Raw genomic sequence first — 21,506 nt, 5'->3', positions numbered from 1 at the left:
AAAAAACAAACAAAAACATATGAAACACACAAACTTAGCCTGTCAGTGACATTGTTGTTGATATCTTAGAGAGTTTAAGAAATAGGGGCTGTTCCTGAAGAAAGCAACTGTTGTTTACCTCAGTAACCACACTAAAACCCATCAAAGAGGAGTGTCGGACATTGGATACATGAGATCCACATAACCACTCCCTGTTTCCACCCCTGAGGGCCTTACCAGCTCTCAGAACTCAAACCAATGGCTGGTAACACATCCAACCACACCCCCTTACAGACACGCACAGTGACATTCAACCGTGGGTTGGTGTTTTTTAGTTTATCAACAAGGTTTTGTCAGTGTTTCTTGACACTTACGCATTGGCGTTGAAGAGGAACGGATCATAATGAAGCGTGACATCCTTTTCATGCTCTTCCTGCCTGTAAGTACCATGCGATTGTGCAATTTTATTCATGCTTTGCATATTTGCTCCTACCACATTGAATAATATTTGCTTTCATGCTTCCCGAAATTTTGTTTGTTGTATTGAGACCTTTGAAATAGAAAAAAAAGTCTTTTCAACCAATCAAAGGGTCACGTTAGACAAGGAAAGAGGTTTTCAATGACATCCATACAGAGCAGCGAGAAGAAACAACTTGTACTTTTTATATTTTCTGACCTCTATCATCAATCACCGGCTTGAACGTTACCTTAGTTAAGTCTGTGACGGAAGCATCTCAACCAGTTCAGTAAATAAAGATAAAGATGTGTGATTAGTGATTTTTTGAATGTGCCGTGTTTGAATTATGGGTGAGTCATGAACATGAGCACTAACATGAACATGAGCACTAACAGTTGAAGTTTAGAATATTTGTGACGTGTTTCTATACTAATGATATATGGATATTCCAACGTTTAAACAATGGCTGATATCCAATGTAACAGAGAAAGAAAACACAGTTCCAAAGCGATTTTTCCACCATGTCCTCAAAAGTAGCCTTTGTCAGGAGTCAACTTTTTTACCAGATAGTTTAAGGCACCTTGCTTAATGTACACCTCCGTAATTTACCCTGGAGAGATGTGCAAGGTGATTTAAATGTGTCACATTCATTTTGAACACAATGATAGACCTGTATTTGGCTTGTAATCTAACAATAATAATAAAAAATGAACAGAATGAGTTTGCTTGACTCGTGTGTTTAGAGGGCACCACAGGCTAGTCAAGTGCCCAGCATAATCTCTGAACGTAAGAGAAATATACTCATCCATAGTACAAAGGCAGGATTTACACAAGGAGCAGCACGTTTTTGCCATCCTCCACAATGCTTCAGAATATGACGTTACATTTGTTGGCACAAAACCTTTAATAAGGGTGCTTCAAGGAACAGGCCTTCACTAATCTCCATTTTGCAAGTTGGCTCGAATGGTGGTGGTCATTTTTGCCTAAGATAAGTAAAACAACTTTTTTTGCGGACATTAATGATGTTCTCAATCGGTTTTGCAAAGAAAGACTGGGGAATAAATCGCTTGGACACTTTAGAAGCCCTACTTCCTCTAATTTCAGCTGTCCTTTCTAATTTTTCATTATAACTAGCTTGCCATGGTGTCAGGACTGGGTCAAAATTACAGCCACATAATGACCAGAGAAAAGAGGGTATGTATCTCATCTATACAGTAGAAGTCCTGAACATCCTAGACATTGATATTATTTTCCTACTGGCATAGTAAGAATGTTGCATCCCTCTTCTTAGGAACTGCTGTATCGATCTAAACGAAGGTGGGTCCTGTCGACTATTGAAATAGAAGAGGAAAGCCCTGGACCATATCCAAGGGAGGCGACAAAGGTACAGTGCCAGTATAGTAATACCTGTGGACGTATCCAGATCTGACATCTAGTAATAACAGCTCATCTTTTTTGGACGTTTCATGACTCTTCAGTCAGCTGCTATTTTGTACAAAATCTGTTGAGAATGTATGTGCTTGAAATGTGGTCTTTCTGTGGGATTGCTCTGTGATGTGTTCTCTTGCCATATTTGATCCACGGCAGCTGTTCAATGATAAAAAGGTCGGCGAGGAACACTATTTCAAGATTTCTGGGATGGGTGTCGATAAGGAACCTAAGGGTGTGTTCACCATCGACCGAAAGTCAGGAGTTGTCATAGTACACAAAGCCATCGACAGAGAGAAACATGCATTTTTTCATGTAAGTCTTTGACCATAGTGGCAAATGTCAAATGCCAGTACCTTTCCTTATTTTTTTTTTGAAACACTAACACGATCATTTATTACTATGCCTCTCTCTAGTTTCTCTCACTGATGTTTGTGTCTTTCCTGTTGATGATGAGCAGATAAGTTTTGATGTCGTGGATGAAAAAACAAATAAAGCAGTAGACAAAACTCTGGCATTTGACGTAGCAATAAAGGACAAGAATGACCACCCTCCAAGATTTGAGCCCGCCCTCATCCAAATCTCTGTGAGGGAGAACCAACCACCAGGTATGGTTAGACATTTTCTTTTTTTAAGTTTGTATAACAATTATTCAAATATAGCTGCAAGCAGCGATGACGGTTTCCTCCTTCAAACATTGCGAACCAGGGAAAAAAAAAACATTTGTCACTGTATAGAAAATCCATGCTGCAGACTTGCCAATGGGATATTACATTTCAAATCCAACAATTACAATGCTTTTGCCTTGAAGTTAAGACTGAGTGGAGGTTGTGTGTGTGCGCTTACCCTGTGTGTCTGTGAGAATGTATGTGTGTGACAGGCAAGCTGTGTGTCTGTGAGAATGTGTGTGCGTAAAACAAAGCCTGCGCGTGTGTTAAGGGGAGACTGCGTGTGTGAGATTTAGGAGCCGCGCGGATGAGGAGACAGAGAGACATTCTATAGAGAACCACCCTAGCAAGTAGTCAAGCATGCATGTTTCAAATATTCACCAAAAATCCACTTTTCATCTTACAGTCAACTTTTTTTCAGATTTGTGTACTAAACATTCTCAAGTGTCTTCATATGAACTTGTGATTGAATCAGAGTTTCAGTTTTTGACCTGCAGATGTGTAAAGCATTATTTTAGCGTTAACAATGTATCCAATTTGCTTTATATCAATCATTTTTCAAGATATGAAGTTGCCTTTGCACATGGGAACATGTTGTGGTCTCTTCCAAGTGACATACCAGTTTGGTGTTGATATCTCAAAGATTAGCTGAGATATGACTTCACTTCCTGTTTGGCCGCTTTTCTGCTGAATTTGAGTGGATGTACCGGACAAACCATATGGTAACTTTCTGTGAAATTTGGAACAATCATTAAGGACAGTCCCTTCTTTATTCATGCAAAGTTTCATGTCTCTCATTATACCACTCTAGCGCCACCAACGGGTCAAAGTTGGACTTGTGTTAACACACGCAACTTTTGAACCGTATGACCGATTTCCAAAAATGAGGTACCATTGGATTCCCTGGATCAAGACGAATTAAACACACCCTGTGGCGTAAATTTCACTCAAATATTTGCTGACATATGACTTCAGTTCCTGTTTGGCCGCTTTTCTGCTGAATTTGAGTGGCTGTACCGGACGGTTGTGAGGATCAAAATTCTGTTGATAACTTTTGTGAGGCTAGGTCTGAAGATCATCTCTGGTGATTTTGAAGAAGATTTGCCAAAAATGGTAGGAGGAGAAGGCTTTCAAAGGTTTTTGATAAAACCGGAAATAGCGGAAAATCTATATAACCGGAAATTGACGCCATGGGGTGGGTTTTATTCGTCTTGATCCAGGGAATCCAATGGTACCTCATTTTTGAAAATCGGTCATACGGTTCAAAAGTTGCGTGTGTTACAAAAGTCCAACTTTGACCTGTTGGTGGCGCTAGAATGGTCTAATGAGAGCCATGAAAATTGGTGTGAATGAAGAAGGGACTGTCCTTAATGAGTGTGCCAAATTTCACAAAAAGTTACCATATGGTTCTAGGGGCTGCCATTGACTCCCATTGCAGCAACATAATAAGAAAGCCTACAATAACAATAGGTTACCTCCTACCGGAGGAAACCTAAATATGTATTACAGATTGTCATAAAATGAAATGTATGACATTGAAAGAAAGAGGTAGCAATACTAAATCATCAAAACCTGTTTAAATGAAGTCAAACAACCAAAATGACCTTCACAAGCCAAACCAAACCAATACAGAGTTCAGGAGATTGCTGATGAAATTGTCTTATAAATAGTCTGCAAAACTCCAATAACACCCAATATACTTAATTGTCTTCATTGTTTCCTTCCTTGAAAATACAGGTGGTTTGCCAGCTAACCTGCAAGCTTTTGACAGTGATGAGGAGGGCAATGAAAACGCACGTGTTAGCATGATAATAGTGTCCTCTGAACCAGATTCTCCCAAGTTCTCCTTAGAAGAAGTGTTTAAAACCAAGATGCAACAGCTGACCTTCACTGGATGCTTTGACTACGATGTGAGTCATGCAGACAGGAAAGCTCAAATAAAAATGTTTTAGCCATGTAACATATTTTGTACTCCTACATTTTCAAAATATATGACCTGAGGACATTTTGTGAAAAATACTTTACTCTGACGCTATTTCTTCACTGTGCCATGTAGTCCTTGCATGTCAGAGTTCAGTCTGATGGCAGTCAAATATGAAATGGCTTTCATGGTAGAATTTGTTTGTTTGTTAGTTTGAAATGACCAAGCATAATATAACAACTGCTGCTGTATGAAAGAACATTAATTGTCGCTATATACTGTATAAGCAGTTGAGAATGAGAGAACATGCTATTCAATTGAAACCTATTAAAGTCTTATAAAGACTGTAAATGTACCATATCAACTTTAGATCTCTTTCTGTGCTATGTCAATTTGACAAAGTAGCCTTTAAGTCAATTGTCAGCAACTGTACTCAGCCTTTACAAATGTTTATGAATGCTTATGTCAGTCATGATGAAGACCTGATGTAGGAGTTTTGTAACTAAAGAAAACCTCTCTTACTCTCTTCTCTTTCTTCAGAAACAAAAAGCGTACACAATCATTGTTGAAGGGAGGGATCATGGAGTACCATCACTGTCTGTAACGGCAACTATCACCATTGACGTCACGGATGCTAACACTCATCTGCCCGTTTTCACTCAAACAACTGTGAGCCTCATAACAGCCAACATTCCAAAAGAATGTTGATAGTTACTGCTAAGATTCTGGAATTCATTTTCAAGGTAAAGGTTGACCTAAACATTTTGCATTTGTATTTGCTTCAGTATTCTGTATCAGTGATGGAAATGGAAACAAAGGAAATCCTCAGAATGAAGGTGACGGATGAGGATGAGCCCAACACACCAGCCTCTCGACCAGTTTTTAAGATCCTGAAAGGAAATGAGGACGGGAACTACATGATTGAAACAGACCCTGTAACTCAGGAAGGGGTTCTAAGAGTCGTTAAGGTAGCCCAAATAACTCACATTTAATCATTTAGCAGACGCTTTTATCCAAATAGACTTACAAGGATGTATACACATTTTACATTTACACTGATGGCACACTGCACATAAGGAGCAATTAGGGGTTCAGTGTCTTGCTCAAGGACGCTTCGACAGCGAATCGAACAAGCAACCTTCTGATTTCTAAACGACTTCTCTACCTCCTGTACCACTGTCGCATATTTAACTTTTGTTCCATTAAATCCAGACTGAACTTCTGACTTGTCATTTTGTTGTAATGCTCCGCAGGGGAAGGATTTTGAGAGGTCTGAACTGGTCAAACTGGAGGTGGCTGTGGAAAATGAGGAACCTCTCTTTGTGTGTAAAGATGGGGTTCCTGGTGATCCGCAGAATATCGTACCCTTACAGACTGTAACTGTGGATGTCCAAGTTGTGGACGTCAATGACCCTCCAAATTTTGATAAAGCAGAAGTACGTGCATTTGAGAAGGAAGAGGTTCCCCCAGGGAAGGCGCTCTACAAACCAAAGGTGACAGACGTGGATTCTGACGATGACAAAATCAGGTGAGGAAAGTTGTCAGAGTGTATGCAGCCACATGCCATTTGCACTGCATGGTTGCCTCAGAGGAGCAATGTCTTGACCTGCTGCCTTGAGAAAAGTCATTTTTTAACATGGAATCCTGGCTCATCTTCTCTTATCCGAGGCGATTGGCATGATTGTGTGTGTGTGTGTGTGTGTGTGTGTGTGTGTGTGTGTGTGTGTGTGTGTGTGTGTGTGTGTGTGTGTGTGTGTGTGTGTGTGTGTCTGTATACAAGGCAGCCATGGCCTACTGGTTAGGGTTTCGGGCTGGTGGCCGGTTCGATCCCCGACCAGTAGGAAAAATGTGGGTGGGGGAAGTGGTAGACCACTTCTCTCCCATGCCCACATCCACGGCGGAGGTGCCCTTGAGCAAGGCACCTAACCCCAATCACTGCTCCCCGGGCGGCGCTGAAGGCAGCTCACTGCTCCGGGTTAGTGTGCATCACTGTGTGTATCACTGTGTGAATCACTACCCTGGATGGGTAAAATGCAGAGATAGAATTCAGAGTGTGTGTGTGTCACTATCTCTGCCATTAACATAGTCACTAGTCACTAGGGCTCATTTCCATGTGAGTGTGTGTGATAGTGTGTGTGAGTTTTCATCAGTTGCCCATAGTTGCCCAGCAGGAGGTCCTTCAAAGGCACAGACGCGTATAGATGTACATGTGTCAATGTAACCATGGATCACTGGCTACTGCTAAAATTAGTAGGAAATCAGCCATATCCAGTTATCATCCCATTATCAAAAATATTTCAGTGCTCTGAAAAGTATGATTCCTCAGTGTGCAGTGATGAATTATTATAATAATAATACACTATATTTGTATAGCACCTTTCATGCAAAACAATGCAGCTAAAAGTGCTTTAATGACACAGATGCAGAGATGGAATATTCTCTGCTCAGATTGGGCACAATATGATGACAGACAACACTGATTTTAGCAGTGTAACTAGAAATGACTAGTGCTAGAGAGTTAACTACGGAGGTTAGCAAAAGTAGTCAGTTAAAGGAATCCTTAATGATAACTAGGGTGCTGACTACCTAAAAGACATGCAAAAAACTTGCTATCATGTCATTGGCCGACCTATTTAAAATAGCGGAGGGTGAATAGGAAAAACAACATATGGGTAACAACATAACCACACAGAATGTTTTTGTTGAAAAATAGCTAGCTAAATACAAAAAGTTGATAACGGAGTGGGGTGATTTGGTGGTGGGGGTGGCCAACAACTATTAAGAGAGCATATGGCTCCCATAAAAGGTAGCTAACTTGATAACTGATGTAGTTCATGTAGTTCATAGATTTATCAGTTACAGTGAACAAATCATTAAGAAATGAATTAATAAACTGTAAGTGATGTCAAGAAGTGTAGGTAGGGCAGTATTAAAACAGAATTGAGTTTTATGCATTTCTGCCGCTGTACAAGATTTTTTTTTGCAGACAACGACACAGCAATGAACAAGGGGAATCAGAACATTGTGCAACAACGTTGTCATACTTCCTTTTGCTGTGTCAAGTCTGATGTTATATCCCCTTGTTATATTAATGTTTATAGGTATGAACTGATTGGTGATATTGCAGAGTGGTTGACCATTGATGAGACGACAGGGGTGGTCACCTCAGTGAAAGAGATGGATCGAGAGTCACCACATGTCCATAACAGTATCTACATTGTTAAAGTCTTGGCCATAGATGATGGTATGTATGAGCAAAGTTGTGTTTTCTTCTTCAGTGTCCTATAAAAATAAATTATCCAAAGCTAACATTGGCCAAACTTCAGGAAGAAAACAAATCTTCTCATGCCTTCACAATTTGGTATACTCCCCTGTCCCCATAGATGACCTAGCATTGGTGGCACAAGGACAGTGGGAGGTGCCTGATACTCATTCAATATTTGTCATCAGTTATCACTGTTTTTTTTTTAGGTCTGGTGGGTGTTTACATTTAAGAAAATTAGCCAGTTGTAACAACAAGCAAACTTTCCTCTTGCACTATTATACTGTCTTTGAAAAAAATAACGTAATCTTGTCAACTTAATCTTATCTGTAATAGCAAGAATACCTGGATTTGTATTTTCCTTGATTTATCCATTTATTTATGTCTCTCAGGAACCCCACCCGCTACTGGTACAGGCACTCTCTCTATTGTTTTGGGGGACGCCAATGATAATTTTCCATACTTGATTTTCAAAAGCACAATACTGTGCGGTCGGGGGAACAAGGTGCCTGTGATGGCCGCAGACGATGATATTCCTCCATACGGGGGACCTTTCTCTTTTTCTTTTGGGGGTGATAAGGTGGATGAACTGAAGAAGAAGTGGAGGCTGTACCCAACCACAGGCGAGTGAAGTGGATCAATGTTTGTGTATTCAGACTCCATGCAATAAAGGCGTCAAATGAAGCGGATTTGTTACATTGACGGCATATTATTATTGTAATCCAGAACAACTGTATGGTTCATCAGGAACATGACAAAGCATTCACAATTTATCAGTAACCAAATCTGTCTATCTGTTTTGGTCCCTTGCGTAGGTGTAAACATCAGCCTCGTCAGCCTGAGGCCCTTGGCTTATGGCAGCTACCCTATTCCCCTGCTGATCCAGGACCAGCAGGGCAAAGTGGCAGAGACTGAGTTCCATGTGACCGTTTGTGACTGCGGGGGAGGGGATGAGTGCCGCGCCAGTTTACCCGTCTCCACCAAGCTGGGTGGACCTGCCATTGGGACCATGATAGCGGGACTGCTGCTGCTGATCTGTGAGTCTCTCTGATTGGTGCCATTAATGTTCCATTACACACATTGGTAATCCACTCAAGCATTCAAATTTGTTGTCTTTCTTAAATTCTTGCCTTGCTTGCCTTTCGACAGTGCTGCTGTTACTGTGCTTCTTCTGCCAATGCGAGGGGCGGACCTTCAAACCTGTGAACCTGTTGGACGAGGGGCATCAAACTCTCATCAAGTACAACGAGGAAGGAGGCGGCACGGCCTCCCAGGTATGTGCAGGTTGAGGTGTTCTGCCTCTGCAAGCAATGTGACACGTACTCCTGACCTCTGACCTCTAGGTCCATATATGTTTCTCACGCAGGGCATGTTGTTTATGGGACGCCAAGTATAACAGACCTTATTTCGTATTTAGGCATTCTGTGCTATGACAGGCATTCATTAATTATGAAACCATGTAACACCGTTGTACCTTTTGCCCACGAAAAAAAAGTGTTACCATCGTGTCCACAAAATTTTGAAGATTTTTGAAAACAAAACAGATGATTCATGCCTTGTAACGAATTGACTGTTGCACTTTTCATTTAGTTGACAAAAGGCTGTCCACATAAAAGATATCCTAGGCCATCGAATGTTCATTATGTTCACATAACAGTTCTGATATATTGCGGAAAGTATGATATGACCAGTTAAAGCAAAAACATCTGAAAGCAGCTGAATCTTAAGTCTAGATTTGAAACTGGCTACAGTTGGAGCACATTGTATGTCATCAGGAAGTTGGTTCCAGAGCTTGGCAGCATAGCAGCTAAAAGCTGCTTCAGCATGTTTGTTCTGACAGTAGGTATTACTAACGCATTTTTCCCCAGTGATCTGAGAGGTCTAGCAGATGTGTGCTGCTGAAACATGTCTGAGAGGTTATTTGGTCCTGTCCCAGTTAGTGATTCATAAACAAACAGCAGTACTTGGAGTAATATTGTGTATTGGAGTATAATGAACTCAAGCTACTGCATTTTATACAGCTGAAGCAGTTTTATAGTGTTTTAAGGAATGCCAGTGAAAAGACCATTACAGTAGTCAACCCTGCTGGAGATGGAGAAGGGCATGGATGGGTTTCTCTAAATTATGTTTTGACATAAGGCCTCTAAATTGGCTGTTTTTGAAATGGTGAAAAGCTTAGTTTAGTTACTGCTCTCATACGGTTGTTAAAACCGAGATCACAATTGATTAAGACACCAAGGTTTTTAATAATGCTCTTCACTTCAAGTCCTTTCATGTCAAGATGAGTAGCACTCTTCTCCTACTTTCAGTAATATAGCCTATGGATATAATTCCTTTTGTACTTGAGCAAAACACTGATGTCCAAGCGGCCTTTGCTTTCATGGACGGAAGTCCTTCTGTAACTTGCTGACTCATGAACCAAAGACCTTTCATAAACATCATACTCTATAATATATCAGAACTGTTTGTGGACATAATTTATATCCTATGGCCTAGGGTATATTTTATGTCAACAGAATGTATTTCGTCTATAAAAATAAGTTTATATTGTCTACACAATTAGTGCATTCAATATTTCATGGACACAATTCTAACGTGTATGCATTTTTCGTGGACAAAAAGGCATTATGTTTTCTGTATACTAAATAAGGTCTGTAACACTTGGTGCCCCATAGTTATTTGGCACCCTCTGTATTTACATGTACTATATGCTTGCTTCATAGCTAGCTTGTCAATAACTCCACCAGATTGTCTCACCACTATGAGTCCTTTCCTCCCCTCAGGCTGAGCCAACTCTAACGCGCAGCCCCACCACCTATGTCACCACAGGGTTCACTGATGGGCTGAAGCAAGCAGCCATACCGGTAAGCAGGAAGTACATATCACGTAGCCCCACATTTTTACTGTGATGCATTCTTTTCTTGCATTGTTGTGATGACATGTTGAAATTGATGAATTGATTCGTTCCAGTAAAGACAGATACAAATCTTTATGAAGTAAAATGACTCATCGCTTGTTCAATGTAAAACCAGAACCAGGTTAAAAAGACAAACAACAAATCAATCTTCCACTTACCTACAGTTTCCCCCATTCCACCTGTGCCTGCCTGTTTCTGCATGTCGAATAGTAGCACCTGGAAGCTAAAATCCTTAAAAACATCAATCGTTGCAGTGCTCTCTTGTCGGGTCCTGTTCAGCTAAATCGTGATGCTTACTATGATCTCAAGTGGTCACGTCATGTCTGATCTCTAAAATATTCTGTCAGCTTGGTCAGCCTCCTCAGGTTTCCTCCACAAGCTTCCAGAATGAAACCACTAGAACGATGAGGAGTCAGACCCAAGCCGTGGTGAGTCTCCTTCCTGCCAGTGCCCAAGCATTGAAATGTCCATTGGGATGCCTAGTTCTACTAAAGCTCATTTATCACAGTTGAGAACCAACCTTGTAATGAAGGCATTACTGAATGAATTAGTAAATTAGTGAATTAGTAAATTAGTGAATGCCAATATAAGTCACTGTGATTACTACACATATAAACTGCATGAAGTGTTATGAACCTCTTGCAGCATTTAGAAACCGAGCCTAGTTGATACAAATGGAGACGGACAGATTAAATGCACATTCACAGAACTTCATGAGGATCCTCAAAAGAAACCAAACTGAAAACTTCTCAAACCTGAATATTCAATTTGTTAAGAGATTTTCCTCCTCCCCTTTCCCCCTCCTCCCTTTCTCTGTTTAAGCAGTACAATACTCAACACTCCTCAAGTGGATTTCAGCACGCAAGTGGATTTCAGCAGGCCTCCCTCGCCAACAACACTCTAAGGAGCACTGGACAGGGCGTGGTGAGTGACCTCCCCTCGTCAAGAGAAGTTTGAATGAATAGGGTGGGGGTAAGGGGTGAATTAATGGGATGGAATTATTCCTGCTGGAGCTCCAACAGGCTGTGCCCATTCGGCCGGCCTCAAGCAGATAGCCCCCCCTAGCTTCCCTATGAAACTGACCTCTCCACCCTGTCCTAGTGTCTTGCTGTTTATCTCCACCCACATTTGTCAGACTGGGCATTGAAATTCCAGACACCGCACAACAACCTACCATAGCATGACATAAAAGAACATAACATAACATATAAGTACTCTGAACATAAATTACACATATAATAAACATATAATAAATCTACAAAATCTACAAAATAAATTATGGAATGATGGAATGATGAAGATTGCCAGCCAGTAATACACCCTCTCTCACGCCTATCATAGTCACAGGATAAGAACATGATATGCAGTAACTTGCAGAGCTGGGAGTGGGTTCAAACTTGATCTGGCATGTGGAACTGCCCTCCAGGTACTCACACAGGTTACAAAACAAACAAGTCTGATCCTTTGTTTTAGTGTAAGAACACCTGGAGGTAAAATTCCTGTGTCTTACTAATACTGTTCCAAGACCTGAATAAAGTCCTTTAACCCTAAGCAATGCACTAGGGCCTTACCTGTTGTGTGATGGACTGAACTTGAACTTGTCTCTCAGTCCATTCTCCCAGGAGTCTCCCCTCAAACACAGATCATAGCTTATAGCTGAAATCAATTTGATACAAATGTGCAGGTGGTAATTGGCCTTGGGTAGGGCAGGGCAGGAAGAGGCATGTCTTGGTAGGGCGTGGGATTCAGAGAGGAGGAGGGGAGGGGAGGGGAGGAAGGGAAAAGGAACTTGGCTGCAAGACAGCCAGCTCTCAATGAAACCCAGGCGGGGCAACTGGTTTCGTCTGAATTTAAAATATGCCTGAGGTAAAAATTTAAAGAGGTGTGACTCATACACACTTTGTTCCCTCTGTCAGTTTGTTTTTGTTTGAATCACCGCAAATATTGTTTTTTTCCAGCAGCATACTTGGAACTCAAACAGGTCCAGCACAAAGAGAGTAAGTGTCAATACTGCCCACCATCTAAACTTTTTGTTTTATCCATTTGCGTTATTCACGCAGTAATTCATATCAATTATTGTCTCTTTCAATTACAGAACGGATTCTCCAGATCCATTAGTTTGACTTCTGATCGCTACATTGCAGACCACATTGACAGAGTAAGAGATGCTATTACCATTCCAAATGGGTCCTAATCTGTTGTGCTGTTTGCCAAATATGATATCAGCATAGAAATGCACCAGTGATACAATTTTTGTTACGTTTTTAAAATGTATTACTTCGTTAACTATGACCTTTGAGGAGGTGTGTTGTTTCACTGCTGTTTTGGACAAGTGGAGGATATCTGTCTCAGGATGACAGGGTTCAGTCAGCATTCAGAGTCAAGTGCAGACATGAGAATCTTTAGATTTATATCTTGCAAAATATATGATTAAAGGCCTAAAGTTCTACACTTTAACTATAGCTTTGTAACATTAAATCTCATAAAACAGCACCAGAGCAGACACCAAAGTGAAAAAACATCACACCCTACAGTCCAAAAGGGTCATAGCACCTATTGCGGTTCTATATAGAAGAAACAAACTGCTTGAAATGGGGTGGTGGCACTCTATCGCCATCTATTGGTTAAATGGATAAACTACTATTTGCTTGCATAAGCAGACCATGACCCTGGATAAATATACTCTTCCAATCAATCACTTTTTATGGAGAACACAATAAAGTACAATGAATACAGAATAATATGAAGAATCAGGATATTTAGTGGCAGGCTTGTGTATCACAGATTTGACAACATGCCACATGGGCCTACCAGCAAACAGACACTCATGTTCAAGCGTCCAAAATACGTTTCCAGATATCTTTTAACGTAAAGTGCATTTGTTTTTTATTCCACCTAACTGCACACTGAGATGATAATAAATTGGCTGCTGGCTAGAATCCCTTTTTGGATTTGTTCTGCTTCTAGCTCATAAAAGCCAACACAATACCTCTGTGCCTGTCAGTGTCAGCACTATTCAAAATGTCAGTATCAAGGTTACAGAGTGGCACTTTGTTCAGGTTACATGTGATTATGTTTGGATTATTGTGATTATTTTTTGGATTGAACTATCTACTGAATCTGAATTTTATGAATTAGACACCAATGAAAAAAGGGAATCACAGTCGTTAAAAATGTGGATGATGCATGTTACTGAAATAACATCGGGAGTGGCGATGAATCGTTGATATTTTACAACATCCGTCAGGAATAGAGTAAGGTTGACTTCATGCTAAAACAGCCTTCTCTTCAATCTTTTCATTTTCAGAGAGTCTACGAGATTGCTGAGGAGGAGTTGGATTACCCAGAATACTCTCTAAATGAGTATGCTTACGAGGGGAATGGCAGTAGGTGCCAGTCACTGGACGATCTCTCATTTGACGACGCGGAGGAAAGCCTGGATTTCCTCCGAGACCTGGGGCCGAACTTTAAAACCCTAGGCGGGTTATGCGATAAGCACATGCAGGAGAAAAACAAGGAGCTCCAAAAAAGATGGAAATATTGAGTGCTCCTGCTCTATGTGGGCAGGGGACATTCTGGGAGCACAGAAAAGGAATAGAAAAGCCAGAAATGTACCATAAATTTGGTCTTCTTTTTTGTAATGCTGTCCATTTTAACATGTGATTCGGACCATGATGAAGTGGAAAGTAGACTTTGGATTAACTGCCACTGGAATTTCCAAGCCCTTGATTGACAAGAAGAATCTCAAACAGCAACATGTTTTTGGATTTAAACATTCTTGTATGTGAAGAAATTAAGGGCCTATTGTTTGAAAAAAAATTGCCACGATACTGAAGGTGCACTGTTCCAACAAGTCCACTGGACTATATCCACACACCTTGCTCTTCATCAAACACACCAGAGGAACCTTGCCAAATAAGAAGACCTTTTTAAAGTTTTGTTTTCATAGTGAAGTTCAATTATCTACACCCCAACTGCTCTGCCAGACACTCCTCTCTGTTGAATGACATGTCTGAACAAACAAATGTTCTTCCACCCTTCTAAAAGTGGTTCCTCATATCAAAGGTAATAGTCCTACGCATGTGCTCTGTGGCTGGTTGGTATTTTTGTCTCGTTTGGTTAAGAGGTGTCAAAGATCATGTTGACAGTCAAATGGAAAAGGGGCAAAAGAAAAAACTTCTGAACCTTTGATGGACATTAATGGGCACAACAAAAGAAAAGATACTTTTTATAATTTTTAATGCTTGTATCTTTGCTTTCTGCATCAAGAAAGGCACAAGCCACATGCAATGCAGAACAATAATTTAAGTTTAACTGGGTTTTTTGCATTACATTTTGAATTCAGAGCTATATAACGTTTTTTTACTGTATGGTGTAAATGACATGAAAGGTGTGACAGCGTTGTTTGCATAGTTTTAACTTAAACAAGGGCAGAGTTAAATATGGCTGCTTAACTACTTCTACTGTACTCGTCTGTAATTGTGATTCTGCTTTAAGGTTGTCCTAAAACGGTTCATTCTCGCTAGTTTGAAACAATACCATTTTTACATATGAAAAACAATAAAATATATATAAAACGTGTTATTGGTTCCATTTGTGTACAGTCACATTTGTTATGTGGAAATTCTGGTTACCGGATGCAGCGCAGAGATGTTGAGTGGTGTGTAGACACACCTCGAAACATAAAATGGTTTAACAAACAGGTTTAAATTTCGTCATGACTCGATTTTTCAGTTTGTCACTCCAACTCCACCCTACCTGGGAAAGCAATGAGTGCAGTGTTGTGTAACCGGTTCTTCTATGTAAACAATGGGAAGGGGTTGATAACAGATTCACATGGAATTCCATGGAACACCTTATTTGTTTCGAAATCCAAAAAGAAATCAATCAGAAACTAGAAAATGCATTTCCTGAAGGAAATACCAGTGCATGAAATGCAAAGGTTAAGAAAGGAAGAAGAAAAGAAAGAAGAGTGAAAGAAGGAAAGAAGAAAGGAAAGAAGAGTGGAAGAAGGAAAGACAAAAGGAAAGAAGAGTGAAGAAAGGAGAGAAGAGCGGAAGAAGGAAAGAAGAGTGAAAGAAGGAAAGAAGAAAAGAAAGACAAAAGGAAAGAAGAGTGAAGAAAGGAGAGAAGAGCGGAAGAAGGAAAGAAGGAAAGAAGAAAAGAAAGAAGAGTGAAGAAAGGAAAGAAGAGTGGAAGAAGGAAAGAAGAAAAGAAAGAAGAGTGAAATAATGAAAGAAGAAAGGAAAGAAGAGTGAAGGAAGGAAAGAAGAGTGGAAGAAGGAAATAAGAAAAGAAAGAAGAGTGAAAGAAGGAAAGAACAAAGGAAAGAAGAGTGAAAGAAGAAAATAAGAAAGGAAAGAAGAGTGGAAGAAGGAAAGAAGAGTGAACAAGAGTGGCTCTGGATGAAGAGATAAAGAGAGAGTGAAAATATTGAAAAAAGGAGATAAAAATGGAGTGAAGAAGAGAGATTGAGTGTGAGAGAAAGTTGACTGAGAGAGAAAGATGGAGAGATGGAGAGAAAAAAAAGTAGAGAATGGATGGTGTCTTAATGTTCCTAGTTACAGTTAAATTGAGAGGGACAGAGAGAGTAGAGGTTCCTTTGATTTGGTGCAGCTATCAGTGAAGCACAGGTGCAAGCCAGTTTAAAGACCCTATTATGATGTCATAATGGCCCAATGTAAGTCAATGGGAGAAATTTATATTTGTTTTTCTTTAATATCTTAAAAAGTATAAAGTTTAGAAAAGTGAAAAATACATAGCATAAGTGTCGTTTACAAGACCTACGCGTCAAAGTTTGAATGAAGTTTCTACGTTAAGCGGTTCGGGCTGAATTAATCGCAGAAAAAGGTAACAAGAATAAGAAGAAGAAGAAGAAGAAGAAGAAGAAGAAGAAGAAGCCTAGGAATAACAATACAGGGCATTTCATGCACTGTAATGAGAGGATGAGGCTATCGTCAACTGTCATCTTTGATGTCTTGATGATTAAATACAAATATGTTTAACGAGGCAAGACAATGTTTGAATAGCTTTATGGGTATGGCCATCTTGACAGAATGTGACTTGATCAAAGCCGTATGATGTCCTTATACATGGGTTTCTCGGATACGTCATCACTGGTTGCGTGCGCAATCTCGCGGCAGAAAGAAGCAAGATAAGGTTGAAGTGGATGAGAAAGCTGTGGAGGAAGGCAACATGACAGGGAGTTGTTGTGTGGTGAACTGCTCTAACAGAGTTGGTAAGATGTTCAGTATACCTAGGAGAGAGACCTAGTGTAACAATAAATACTATTTCACACGTCAAATAAAATATAGAAAAAGTCTCAACAATGTAGCCTACAAGGTTACCTTTGGGAATATGTTGAGGGTGTGTGCAAGCATTCATGGCAACAGAATAGGGATCGGTAGGCTAAATAAGTAATAAACAATACATTTAAACTGGGCTTTCTGTATTCATTTGTATTAGGGTAGATGGCTTTCTGCCGCGGATTTGCGCGCGCAGCCTTCAATGTTTGTATACAAGAAAAACCCATATGACGAAAGCATGGTGGGGATAGCCCTCCCAGAAGCCATAGAGTGTGCAATGAGAGCCCTGTTTTGTGAAAACATGAAAGTCAAACAGCTGCTGCCTGCAAAAATATGTATTTACAAAATCAATCAAGTTGTTGTCTTTTAATAGCTTTGCTTAGTTACACTGGCATTATGTGACTGTTCTTCCTTTTTTACTGGGTTCACCAGAGCTTTGTGTACATTATATGGCCCCGTAGCCAGGGCCCATAGACATATGTTTGTCAATCTAAATAGTCTGAATAGCCAAGTCACATTGCCAAAAATACTGATGTATACCTATATTCAGCGAAAAAATTACACTGACAGGTGTAATAGGCGGAATATGTGTGCTGGGGCAGGGGCGTGGTGGCGGCGGTTACAAACATGAAAAAAAGGATACGGGACTCAAATGTTTGGTAACCACTGCCTTACAACACTGACAAGGGCCCGTCATAATAGCCTGCACCTGGGCCCGTGATAACCAAGTTACGCCACTGAATAGCCCAAACCTGAATGTTCTGCTATACCAAATTGTGAGAAAACTGAACATTCTGAAAAAGTATTTCCTGTATTTAAAAAAATACAAAATACATGTATTGTATTTTGTTACATTTTCTGGCAACAGTATTTTGTTTTTTATTTTGATACATTTATTTGAAGGGTATTTTGTATTTTGTATCAAAATACATTTTAATCTCATCTCTGGCTAACGCTCAGTGCAACAACTCGATTCACTCTTTGAAAGAACCTCCTTTTAGTCAGTGTACTAATGAAGATAAATTCACAAGGATCAAGACAGCTTTCTAAGTTTTCGACCTGAGCCCTGTTTTGTGGAACAAAAAGGATTTAACATAAGAGTCAATGAGAGAGATCCCTTTTTGGGGCGGGCCATAAGAAGCACTACTTTTGGCGAATTGACTGATTTGACAATGACATTCAGAGGCAGATCAGATGGTCTAGTGGTAGAATCCGGCAGAAAAAAATCTCCTTCTGCCTAAACACTGGAGAAAGTATTTTGAGTATTTTAAATACAAAATTACTCCACTCTAAAGTATTTTGTTACAAATTACATTCGATTTCTTATCGGCCCTATCAAATACAAATTACAAAATACTCAAAATTTCAAATACAAGTAATTGAAATACTGCCCATCTCTGGGTATGGAAGCCTGCTGGAACCCATTTGAGGAGTACTGAGCACCATACTGCTGCTAAAGAGAGAGACAGAAGGAGGGAGGAAGAGCTGTTTCACAAGGCGTTTAAGACAGTTTAAAAAAAAGGAACCAGCACACAGATAGATAATCAACTATCTCTTGCTTTTTCCTCGTTGTGTCCTGATAGATAAAGCCAATATTTTTGAACCCCTACAAGGGAAACAGATGGACAGATTTAGGATTCACCCGCTACTTGCTGCAAGTGTGAGCGAAAGAAAGGGGCAAACTCTCTGTAACACTGAACGCTTTCATACTGTAACTGATCTGAAAAGGAACTGTGAGTTATGCACTTGTTGGTCAGGAGCTGAACTTATTCTGTTGCCGATGATGATGAAGGCTGTTTTATTATCAGAACAACCACATGTGCAGTTAGGGTTATTATTATTATTATTATTTACTCTGGATTTCAGCTAGTGGCTGCCACCTTTGACAAGAGCCTTGTGTTAACAGTACCCTGAAGATCTAATCCCTTGGGGATTAGTTTTTCATTCAGCGTCTTTGCTTAAAATATATATATATATATATCTGTACTCACAAGCCAGGGTGTGTGATGACCTTTTCCTCACTATCTTCTGTCAACTAGTTTGCTGTTTGCCACACTTACTTAAATGTTGCATAATGTGCTCTGACGGAAAGCCCACCCACACATGACAGCCAAAAAGGCCTCCAGGATTTTTTCTCTCAGACTGGTTAAATTACAATGCATAAAAATATAAACCGTGGACGTGGCCACTGTGTATTGTATTATGTTGGCCCATGTTTCGCACAGTACAAGACAAATAAAAAAGATTTGACAAGCATGACTCGAAAGTATAATACTCCAGGTTTTCCAGATAAAGTGATTTTTAGATTTATAAATGTTGATAACATACTTCCAGTCAGCCAAGTCTTATCAGATTTGAGTGCTTCTTGAGAAGTCCTAAACGAATATGACTGGTTGACATACTTCTTCCCAGCTTGCGTCAGCCACTCTATTTGCAGCTATAAAAACAGCAGGTCAAGGTTAAAAGATTATTTTCTGGTGTGTTGTACAAAAAATCTGCCAATATTAAAATGAATTTGAATGTTTTGAAGTCTAGAGCGATTGTTCTTAAATTGCTTGAAGTTAAAGAGTTTTAATAATAATTTTGTGGCTTGTATGGACATGTATGAGCTAAACAGGGAGAAAGATATACATACTGTTTGAGGGCAGTAATTCCACACCACTCAAAAAGAGAACAAGTACTTTACACTATTTGTGCAGCTGTAACAAATCAAATCAATAGTGTAGCATGCACCTTAGTCAGGAAGTGGATGAGGTAAAAAAAAACGATGGCATGACATAAAAAGGAAAACAAAAGGAAAGGTTGATTTTAATATGGTACAAATGAGCAAAACTGGTGTTCAGAATACTGCTTCCACTGTTTCTGGAAGTTTGGCAAGGATTACATAGAGACATTAGATGAGATAGAAGGCTTGTTTGTGATTTGTACATGAACTCTTTGAACACACTCACACTAGGTTATATGCTTTTGACCTGTTTATTGACAACACAAGCAAAGGTCACACCCACACACTGAAGGTATCGTAGCTGCACTCTGGTCTCCCAGGTGTAGATTTCATGATGTCATTTGTAAACCGGCTCTCCCTTGAAATAGGACAACCCACAAGAGTGCTGTCCACTAGCAGGTATGCCAGCGTGGAGGAAAGAAACTGCCAGTGTGACTCTCCTGGTCTCGATGGCCACAATGAAAACTTGGACTACTTCCATGCTACTGATTCTGGTATGTCCCTTCAAGGGAGGGATTATTTAAGATCAAATACTTCATGTCTTTTTGCGTTTTTGAATGATCTCTGGATGTGAGGCAAAATCATGAATATTTTTGTACCTGTATAGACATGCTGGGTGATGGATGATTGGGAATGTATAAGAAGGAGCGTTTCATTGATGAAGCTGTTAACACAGCCTAGGCTGAGTTGTGAATATACATCCCTAAAGTAGATGTGTGGATCAAATGGCAATCAAATCTTGAAATTCAATCTTCACTTAGAGAAATGCGTGATTTAAATGAAAAGAAATGAGGAGAGGGTTTATGGATGAGACAAAAGTTACACCATCCTCTGTTTTCTGCTTATGTTAGTACACCCAGTCTTTTTGCTTTTGTGAGCTTCTAGACTGCTAAATCCTTTATTTGACATAGACGTGCGGTGAACATTACAATATTGTGCTTTTTGCAAAAGTAACACATGAGACCCAGTCTATTTTCTATTTCTGTTTGCAACAAATATCTCTGACTGTGGATGTGGTTTGAACTACTCAATACTATCTTGAGGAAGAGGCAAATATCTCTCTCCAAAACTCTATGCAAATGATGGATAGAAATGAACAAGCAGCCACAGATGGTAGTTGTTGTTGACCATTGCTTTTCTAACTCTGTGAGGGTGGATGGAATGAACTTTAAAAACATGCATGTAGGGTTGTGTCTTCTAGGCTTATTTTAAACTCCTCTGACAGAAAAAAGAAGTGAACGTAACATATGTCATGTAATGACACATTCTGTAGACACTATACACTATACTATTATTTTTTATTTGGAAGAGGGAATAGAAAGATCACTCAAGTCACTGGAGGAACACTCGAGTGCTTCTTGTCCTATTGAAACTGTGGCAGTAAACTCTCTACGTAGCCCATCTCACACGTCGTTGTCTATTATTGATGAATCACTTACTGTACATTGTAAACCCAGGAAAGATAATCCTGATCATGGCAGAAGAATGTTTGCAGGATAGCAGTTTGTCAATGCACTGTCAGAGTTTAAAAGGAAAAATATGCTATTTTTTCAAAGATATGTTTGTCTTGGAAACTAGATTGTTTATATATGGTCATGTGAAGGACAGACGGTATCATCTGTCATTCCGACTACCTTCCCAGGCAAATCACTCTGTTGTTTTATGTACAGGGTTGTCATGGCAAGTTGGCATGACATGAACTTCTAAGCATCTAGACGAGGCAGAAAAAATCGATTCCAATCAATACAAATACTGAAATGGCGCCCTCTTGTAAGTGAATTGCTGTATTCCATGTGAGACAGTTAGTCAGCCTTACACAGGGACATAAATCATATTGAGTGTTC

The 21,506-nt window shown here is 39.9% G+C and overlaps 1 protein-coding gene across 1 annotated transcript; it reads left to right on the top strand.

Annotated features, from left to right (window-relative positions):
* Positions 1-382: 382 nt before the first annotated feature.
* Positions 383-14,176, top strand: cdh26.1 (cadherin 26, tandem duplicate 1; the record flags this gene model as incomplete). Its single annotated transcript, XM_080853772.1, has 14 exons — positions 383-418; positions 1,728-1,820; positions 2,024-2,179; positions 2,325-2,472; positions 4,270-4,442; positions 4,994-5,122; positions 5,239-5,421; positions 5,707-5,981; positions 7,555-7,697; positions 8,108-8,338; positions 8,531-8,752; positions 8,865-8,989; positions 10,499-10,579; positions 13,940-14,176. 14 exons carry the CDS (start codon positions 383-385, stop codon positions 14,174-14,176), a joined length of 2,232 nt encoding a protein of 743 aa, XP_080709898.1.
* Between the last annotated feature and the right edge of the window lie 7,330 nt (positions 14,177-21,506).

Source organism: Sprattus sprattus (genome assembly GCF_963457725.1).
Source record: "Sprattus sprattus genome assembly, chromosome: 16".
Lineage (NCBI taxonomy): Eukaryota > Metazoa > Chordata > Actinopteri > Clupeiformes > Clupeidae > Sprattus > Sprattus sprattus.
The sequence above is the reverse complement of the archived record's forward strand: the minus strand, read 5'-3'. Positions and strand labels throughout refer to the sequence as shown.